This window comes from Puntigrus tetrazona, chromosome 21 (genome assembly GCF_018831695.1).
Source record: "Puntigrus tetrazona isolate hp1 chromosome 21, ASM1883169v1, whole genome shotgun sequence".
NCBI classification, from domain to species: Eukaryota; Metazoa; Chordata; class Actinopteri; order Cypriniformes; family Cyprinidae; genus Puntigrus; species Puntigrus tetrazona.
In genome coordinates, this window is record NC_056719.1 from 15307663 (window position 1) to 15317724 (window position 10062).

A 10062-nucleotide genomic window follows, 5' to 3' on the forward strand; every position below is an offset into this window, starting at 1 on the left:
CAATAATTGTGGCCAATATGAACCAGAGACTTTGTTTATTTCGCAATGAGATTTTATAATTGTTTTACTTCAATGATAGCTTAGAAATTTGCTAGAGAATGATAGCTTAGAGTTTTTAACTGAAAGCGTTTGTTTGCAGATGCTACTTGGTTTGCTACTGTGTGTCTGAGCGTAAAGACATTCGGGGCATTTCTCAAGTATTTAAATGTTCAGATAATTGTGGCCACTGTAGTTTTCATTAACATATTCCAGATAAATAGATTGCGTAGAGCTTACGCACACTTTACATTCATAGAGTCCATTACAAATAAACACTGCATGACACTCCATCAATACCAGATACCAGCCTGCATCGAAAATAATTAACTCTTTTCCTGAGATGAAAGGTTATGCCATCTCATATTTTTGCCCAGCGGCGTGCGCTTTTTATGACCATCTGGAAAATAAGGAACTGATGACATATCATCAGAGGCATCATTAAGACAACATCTAAAGCACTCAGAAAAATGATGTCCCAATGGAGGTACCCCGCAGAAAAATCGAGTCTCTAGTGACAGCTGAAAATAAGCACGCATGCAGATTAATAATCATTTAGTACAGCCTAGTTGGAGACTTGACACCTTCAATGAGTCTTTTACTGAGAGGCACACAAAACAATTTCTCACATGAATGATTTCATAGTAATATCAGATATGAATACAGCGAGGAAAAAGAGGCAAACCATCTTAGCAGTTGGTTAGAATGCAATAACAGTCAACTAGGGGGATAATTGCAAGATGGATGTTAGAATGCACAAGGGTTAATGTCAGCCATTTATTAGATACTGTCTCAGGAAAATGGCTCCCTGCTGGCTGATCTCAGGGATTTCTGCTGTTTTACACACTGCAAGCTGCCCGGAAAGAAATAGAAAAGATGCTAATAACATTTAACTGTTAAAAACAATGCCATCGAATGTGTGTAGCAATGTGCCTAAACCGTTGTAAACTAATTGCAATTCTAAGGTAGTCTGCACTGCATAATCATAACTTTGTTGATTTGTAGTTTTAGAGAGTGAGTTGTCATGTAAGTTTAGTTGTTTTGTCGTCATAATAAATGTTAAGAGATTTCCATACCATAAATACATAATTAGATTAATCAATATATTAGCAATTAACAATTTAACAATTCATCAATCAGGCCTAAATTGCAAATGATTATAAAACATATAACACATCATTTATGCGCACTAATTTTTACCAGTAGTCATCTTGAATGTATGGGTGCAGCATCATTCATAAACAAACAACAACAACAACAGCAACAACAAAAACAGTTGATGAAATGTTTAGCTATATATTAATTAGGGTTACTGTATCAAAGCAAAAACTAACATCATTTGCGTAACAGTGGACTGCACAGCTTAAACTAATGGATGGGAGGGGCTTTCAGACTCTTTATAAATGTGCAGTGGTGCATAAGTATCTAGTGTATAAGTGCATAGTGGATAGTGTGTCATTTGGTATGCAGCTAAAATGAGCTTTTAGGATGAACAAATCACTAGAATGAATCAGACTTTATGAGTAGCATTCATCTGTGATTTCTACATGTCTGTCCTCGTGACCCAACAACTGGCCTTTAGAACAAAAACATCTACTGAATAATTTCTTACTAGTATATACAGCACCTTTTCAATTTCAATCTTTACACTAAGGGAAAAAATGCTGACTGCACCGACAATGATATTACACTCAACATAATAGTGATGGAAAGGAATTTAAATTCATTACAGGTGATGCATAAGTAATATAGAGGCACACCTGCTTCTCTCCTTCAACCATTATTATTTGATGGAACTGTGAGGTCTCAATTTCCAACTCTCCTGTTGTGCACAAGATCTCCTGCTTAATAATTCATCAGGGCTACGGAAAGCAGCTGGACTGCCTGAGTCTCTCCTCGATACTTATCTTCCGCAGTTCTTCCTGTGTTTTACAAAACTGTTGGGAATTTCAGCTGCAAGGGACCATGGAGGAGCTTCAGGGACACCCAGACAACTTGATCGAGGACAAGCCCAGGAAGGTGAGGTTCAAGCTGGCCTCGTCGTACAGCGGCCGGGTGCTGAAGCACGTGTATGAAGATGGGCAGGAGCTGGACAGTCCAGAGGAACAGTACCCTCACAGCTTCATCCACAACAAGATGGAGATGGGAAATCTGTGTGGCTTAGAAGACATGCAGGACCACAGTTTGTACCCTCAGACAGGTCTGATCGCCCAGAGGATAAACGTGTATCGAGGAGTGACGGGATGCAACTCCCTGGTGTGTGGAGATCTTCCAGAAGGAGATAATAAAGTAAGAACGCACTACTAGAATGCATACATACTTACACTTAAACAAATGCATTTATTGTGTACATACATGTACTTATATTGTTCAAAAATACTTTACAGTTTACATTTTGAACCACCCTTAAACCTACCCATAACACCAAACCTGGTCCTAACATTACCCATATCCCACCTCAAAAGCAGCAGAACTGTTTTGCAAAACATTATGAACACATTAAGTACATTTTATGATGAACAGTGATAATACAGTGTGACCAGAGACATTAATATATGCTTAATTACTACCGATAAATGGTTAATATTCTAGTAATATGCATGCTAGTTTAGACACCCTAAAATAATATGTTACAAAGTATGTTATTATTTGACAGTTAATTTTCACTTGACAATTACAGTACATGACATTTTTAGAGTCATTAATGAAAACAATAATAATTTGCAATCAGCATGAATTAAACAGTGTACTTCTAAAAGCCCATGGTTTTTAAAAAATGTGTCACTGAACCTTTTTCTATTGTTCATAATCCCCATTATGCATATGAAAAAAGTGAAAAAGCTGCAATTGCTATCTCTCTAATTGTTGCCTGGGAGACATATAATATAATAACTCCATAAACTTACACTGAAGGTGGAACGTGAGCCATATCTGGATATCTGAATATCATATGGTTTGGGGCTCTTTTGACTCGAGCGAGTCACCAATCATGCAGCAACTGCCAAGAACACGCAACCATCAAGACCATCATAACAAACCCCTGTCAAAGACTTTAAAGACAACACATTCTCACTCCCTTGTCACATATCGCTGCTTGTTTAGGACCCTTTAGCATCACTTTTTGTACACAGGGTACCCTTTTAGCATCATTTTTCGACATGCAGGTCATCCGTTGCTTTAAATAAGAAATGCTTTTATACTGCTTATGTTCATTTTTTTGCAATAAATACCTGTGACTGCACTCATATTTGCCCTTTATGTGTTTTTATTTGTTTGAATTTATATGAAAAGTAAACGGATGACCTCTATGTCAAAAAGTGACGCTAAAGTGGTACGCTGTGCGTCAAAAAATGAAGCCGAAGGGTTCTGACCGAGCAGTAATATGTGACGACTTGGAAGTGAGAATGTGTTGTCAAAGACTATTAAATATGAATGAAAGAAGGTGCGATGTAAGATATAGGAGAATAGTCCCATCTTCTCATTGGGAAGAGCTAATTGTTAATTTCATGTAAAGTCATTGGTGATTTCAAATATGAAATTTATTCATAAGATTGGCCAACAGCTTGCCTTAAAGGGACCAATCAGAAACTTAAAAATGCTGTTCTCTTCACTAATGTTATCATTCCTTTCAGTTGACTGATAAGTGTTTGCCTTGATTCTGGTTCGCAGTGTCGTTTATCATGGTAGGGAATACATTTTTGGTTATATTTGATAATGCTTTGCAGTGTCAAACATCATTGCAGCCCACGTAAGTATAATATATCCATTAAACGGTACTTGAATTTGCACATTGAAATGGAATTTGCCCTTTTCACAGTAATCATCATTTCATTCCCGTGGGGCATTTTGTAAATCTTGCAACGGGAACCAAGGTGGGCGACGTTTAGAAAAAACGGTCATTTGTTGTAGGCGAAACACAATGTGTGTTTTGTAAGGAATCCTTATTGTCTTCCTCATTAGCTTTCATTCTGGCGTTGAAAAGTAAAACATTTCTTGCCAGATTTTTTCTTGTTTTGTCTTAGTCCGTGGTCACAGTGATATTTATGAAGTCTCAGTTTTTATGCCACGCTGTTACTAATTCATAGTTCCCGGATCTAATAATAGACCCACACTCCAACACAGCTTCTAAACATAGGCATGCAATTATATCTCATCCGCATAGAAATTCTCAGCTTTTCTTTCCATTGTGAGCTGTGTTGTGTTTCTCAGCCTCAAATCTGAAGAAGAAGAAGAAAAGAACATCACTCAATATATAGACTGAACAAACATAATAAAACAAGGTGGCTCTTTAAATAAGACTGAAGGTTAATTTGCTTCTTTGTGTTGTATTAAGCTTACATTTTCATTAAAATGTCACCGGTGACATGCTGTTGAAAGACTAAGCTGTCAAAGATCCTCCGTTTTGCATATCAGCATGTCAAGAAAAAACCGACAGGATATTTATCACATTTTTCATCATCAGATCCCCAACATTTAATCTAATCAAATCTATCAATGTCTCAGAATTGTAAAAGCTAGCCATGGTACAGTGGGTAACGCACAGGCTCAAGTCACATAAAGGGCATTTGGCTCATGGGGATGTAGTTTTCAGTCTGGCCTGCGTCATGTCCTAATCCTGTTTGCCATTTCTTGCCCTAGTGGTTTCCTTTTTCTCTTGTCTTTTCCTGTCCAAAACAGATATTAAAAAACAGTAAAATAGATCCAGAGTAAATACCATTTACATTTGACAAAGTTTTACACTATGCATATTACCAAGATATTACAGTGTTATTTAATAATGTAATGCAATTGCATAATTGCAGTAGGGCTGCCACAATATCACATTTCGCTTGACATGATTATCATTAATTCACTATAATATATACATGCACTATATTCTATGTATTCTATATTCTATTCTACTGTGGGTTACATACCGTGATACTGAATGACTACCAGTGACTACAAGTACAAGTAATGACTACAAGTACAAGTAATGACTACAAGTACCACTTCATTAACATGCCTTAGAGTACCATAGAGTGCCAAAGACTATATAATGTGATTCTGTACAATAGTGATTCTGTGTTTGTCCATATAGGCACCAGTATTAGATTTTGGAAAGATTATTATCTACACCAGCAACCTGAAGATTATTCGGGCTCCTCACAGAAAAGGAGAATCTGGAAGGAGTCCTCATCGCAGCAGGGACAGGAAGGAAAGTTCACCAGGAAGAGAGTCCCGGAGCAAAGGGAGACACCGAACAGCTCGTTCCCGCGCAGAGCAACCAGACACGATGACTGAACAAAAGGTATAAACAGTCTGAAGTTCAGTAGACTGAAAATGCTCTGTCTCTATGGTCATTACTTCTGTTCTACTAGAGCGACTTTAATTAGTCTGCTCATACCGTGGTTTCTCTAACTTACAGTTAGGGATCTGAACAAACTTTGACATGTAACTTATACTGCTAAATACATCCCTGCTAAAAATCGCCCTATAGAAACCATTAAAGAAATTTTAATGGTTTCCATTAAAATACCACTATCTTTTTTCCAGTAAAACCATTGCAAAATTCCTTTTTGTAGTGTGTTTTGGGCACTTTTCCAATAGGGTTTAAAGTCCCACTAATAGAATTCATCAGAGAGCACTATAGTTTCCATTAAAAACCAATACAATATCCATTATAACCATTAAATCCATTGTTTTCTTGGGAAGGGTTCTATTGGGTTTCAGCTGGGATGAATTATATCTCAAATTTTTGGACTTGTTAAGGAGAGGTATGCCGTTACAAGTGATCAGACAAAAAAACCAATACCATAGAGTCCTGGTGACATGCTCTTTTGATTCAGTAGCAATGAAGGAGCTATTCAGATTGTTTCATATACCATTGTCTCAAAAACGATAATATTGGTTTTATCACTTTTTATCTGTACTGTGTGGTACAAGGTTGTGGTACAGTATATCTTGTAATTTCTCAGAGCTGCATTTGACTTCGTATAACTCAAAACATTCACAAAACAGTGACATTTGTTGAATGTTATCTACTTCTGAAACGCAGTTCGTCATGAATAATGACTCTTTTCTGAAACGCAATGGAAAATAATGAACCGTGACATGAATCCTTGCACTGTACATTTCGCTTCCATAAATCTTTTACTCTAATCAATCTCTCTGTTCTTTCTTTTTACGAAAGATACACCCATCACAACATAATGTAAAATATGTACATTAGGCCAGAAAGTGGTAAACTTCATTACTCAACGAAGCAATAGTTTGGTCCAAACATTTCTCTTGTTGAGCTATAATAAGGTCGAAATATTAGCTGATTTTAACTCACTTGCAAGCAGGGTTCTCTTCAAACTTTAACTTGATACAGAAAGAGTGTATGATAGAAACAGCATAGCATGCATCGTAGCCTACTTTAAAATAGCGTAATTATGGAAATAACATAAAATGTGCAAACCAACTGTTATATTTTCAAAAAATTGATTGCATTACTTACAGTTAAATAAAAATGTGTTCCAAATTGTGTCCATGATGTAGTGGTAGGGTCAACAATATAATTACCAAAATTAATTGCATATGTAATTGCAGAAAGATATTTTTTAATATAGAGTAGGCCTATTGTTGTAAAATCAATATGTGTACAATAAGTACATATTACATGATTAATTTAAATGTAAGTACAAAGTTGAACTGGAAAGGTTATTAAATGCAATTTTGACCAACTTAACTACATCTTTATATGTAATTTAATGTTTAGGTAACACTTGATAACTGTTAACTACAATGATTCCCTCAATTAATTCAATTAATAGTTATTAAGTTTAGTTATTGGGTAGGATTAGGGATGTAGAATAAGGTCATGTAGAATAAAGCATTAATATGTGCTTAATACGCACTAATAAATGTCTAATATTCTATTAATATGTATGCTAATAAGCAACTAATAGGTGTAATGGGAAAATAAAGTGTTTGTTATTTGTATTACCAATATTGTCTTTGAAATATGGTTAAAGTGTACTGTTAAAGGGATAGTTCACCCTAAAATTTGATATTAATCTGCTCCAGTTAGAAGGAACAAATTTAAAGCAACTGAAATGTATACAGTTTTTTTTTTACCTCTGATCCACCAATGTCTAACTGTTTGGTGACATGTGAGACGTCTTGGACATATAAGAGCATTTCTCTCAAACGGACCATTTATCTACCATTTATCTATACAATCCCAATAAGGAATTTCAATGGTCCATTGGGCGGAAATGCACTTATAAGTCTCCGATGCTCAGTGTTCTACAGGAGAAGGAAATACCAACAGGTCTGGGACAATAGGGCGAATAAATGAATAAATTTTCATATTTGGGTGAACTTTACTTTTAAAACATGAAAGGCCAACCAGCTGCAGGCTTGTAGTGTGCACCATGCTTGTCTGCTGTTTGTTTACTCGTTTTGTTTGTGCAGCAGGAAGCAGGCTCCTGTGGACAGTGCGGAGGTTCAGGTTGCGCGCCGTGCTCTCTCTGTCACGGCAGCAAACTGTCCATGCTGGCCAACCGCTTCAACGAGTCAATCAGAGAGCTGCGCTGCCCAGCGTGCAACCCCCACGGCCTAGAGCGCTGCCAGTCCTGCACACACTAACACATCTACTGCTGCCAAGCTGTGTCGGATGGAGATCAGATCCTTTGAGGTGTGAACGAAAGTGCATTTTGGATTAGCGCTTAAAAATGAGAGCTTGAGGGAGGAATGTGCTGCTGGAAAGTACTGCGATGAAAGTCAATACAGATTCACCAGACAACCGGTTAAGGCTGATATGAAATCAGGAAGGAACTGGAAACTCAAAGAGAGGAGAGGAACGGCTGAGGGATGGAGAGAGAGTTGTTCAGTGCTTTATGGGAGATTTTCATTGCACGTGATGAGACATTTTTTGGAGTATGAGCTAATGAAGCTCTGCAGAAGATAGCTTCCCAAACTGAATTTTAAAAAAATTTAATTTCTTTTTTTCCTCATGATTTTGAATTGACAATCGCAATTCTTAATTTGCAAACTCACAATTTTGAGAAATAAAGTTTTGAGAATTGCATGCTTCTGTCACAAAAAAAAAGTAGTTGCGACTATATATTTCACAATTGTGACTTTATAACTCAAAACTGCAAGTTAATATCGTAAAAAAGTCATTTTTCATTTAGTGGCAGAAAACCAAAAAAAAAAAACATAAACAAAACTAAAACTCAATATATATATATATATATATATATATATTTTTTCGATATCCCTGATTTTAAAGAGAAAACAATTGAAATTCAACAAATATCATTCATTTGATATCATCACTCCAAGTTTGTAAAAGAACAATTTCATTTCCAAAATATATCATACCACGATTAAAAAGTAGACTTATTTTAATAGTCGAAAGTCTTCCTTGTTGAACAATCACCCAAAAACACAACTATATGTTGCATATGTTTCATCTGCAGAGACACACCTGGAACAGTCATAACCGCATGCATTGCTGGTGTCTTTTTGTATCACTCATTGTCATTTCCCATATAGCAATTAAAGACTTAACTATAAATCTGATTAAGAACTAATCTTGTTCATGCTGTAGTCATTATTGTTGTCTTTAAAAAGCCTGGTTGTTTTATAAAGGCAATGCTGCAAAAGTTTGAATTGATATCAATATAAATTTATAATGCATTTTATAGTTTTAAACTGCACGTCTCTTTGACTAGTCATGCATTATGAAACCTAATTTCAGTATTTCTCATTCTAATTCTGTCTTTTAAGATTTCTTGGTATACAAATTCAAATTAACCGAACATTTTAAAAAACGCTACATTATTTGAGGGCCATTATTGTTTCTTATTGCTACCAAATGTGAAATGTTTTCAAAAGGTTCCAGCTTTTGTTTTTGAGAGAGATTTCATGCCGCACAGCACAGAGCCCTGATCAATAAATGTTCTGACCTTCAATTCTAATAACAACACAGATATCGACAGATTTCACATCAATGAATAAAGCTGCATAGAACTCGTAGGACGAGCTTCTTAAAAATCTGCTCATATTACAAGAATAGCACTTCCGACGGTTCAATGTGGGTGACGTGCGTGTTGCTTTGCGAATTTTGAGTCCGTCTTAAACTGTTTTGGATCATTCGCAACAAATACGCACCTTCAATAAGTTAGGGAATCCGAAACTTTTTTGGATGTCTTTTCATATCCTCAAATTATACATGCAAAGTAACTGACAGATCTCATACCACCGTATTATCTGTGGAGGGACAGCCAGGGGTCCCGCTTAGGTTCTCTAGGGTATAATCTATTCATTAGCCCTATCCATACAAATTTTGTGGCAGGTCCGGTGAATTTAAATGACAGCACTGGTAATGGGGAGTGCATTTTGGCTTGTCCAAGAACTAATGCTGTGTGCCAAAAACTGGTACAACCGCATGAAATGACCAGACAGCTGATGGTAGCATTTTGGCTTGAAGAAGATATTCATAATTGGCCTCAGTGATTTGGCTACTACACTGAGCATCACAGAGGCAAAGCTAGAGTTATTCGATTTTATTTAAAAAAAATAAAATTCTGACTTGATGGATGTAAGAGCTTCCAGTGCAAGCTTCCAGAATGAGAAATCAATGTCATAAAGTTTCAGCGCCTGACTCAGTTTAATAGTGTTTATTTCCTATTTTATCAAGTATTTTTATTTTCTGAAAGCAACTTTTATCCTTAGAAAACTTTAAGTCCAAATACTGTGAAACATAGCCAGTGCCAGTGTTATGCAACCACTAAATTTCATAAGCTGAGAAAAGTTACTTGTGTGTTAGTTTTTAGTTAGCAGGTTAACGGTTTAGCCTAATAGTTTAGCCTATAGCATAACACTGTTTAAGAATAACTATTAGTTATAGAGATGGGTGCAACATTTTGATCTGACATAGCCCCTTTGAGAAAAAGTACACTTTAAAGAGAGTACTTATAAGTACACTTGCCATTTTTAGTTATATCTATGTAAGTACTGAGCGATATTTATTAATTACATGTACTTACTATA

The 10062-nt window shown here is 36.1% G+C and overlaps 1 protein-coding gene across 1 annotated transcript; it reads left to right on the plus strand.

Annotated features, from left to right (window-relative positions):
* The first annotated feature begins 1946 nt into the window (after positions 1 to 1946).
* Positions 1947 to 7967, plus strand: LOC122326841 (glutaredoxin domain-containing cysteine-rich protein 2). Its single transcript, XM_043222031.1, has 3 exons — positions 1947 to 2325; positions 5117 to 5326; positions 7477 to 7967. Exons 1-3 carry the CDS (start codon positions 2002 to 2004, stop codon positions 7648 to 7650), a joined length of 708 nt encoding a protein of 235 aa, XP_043077966.1. The 5' UTR covers positions 1947 to 2001; the 3' UTR covers positions 7651 to 7967.
* The last annotated feature ends 2095 nt before the right edge of the window (positions 7968 to 10062 follow it).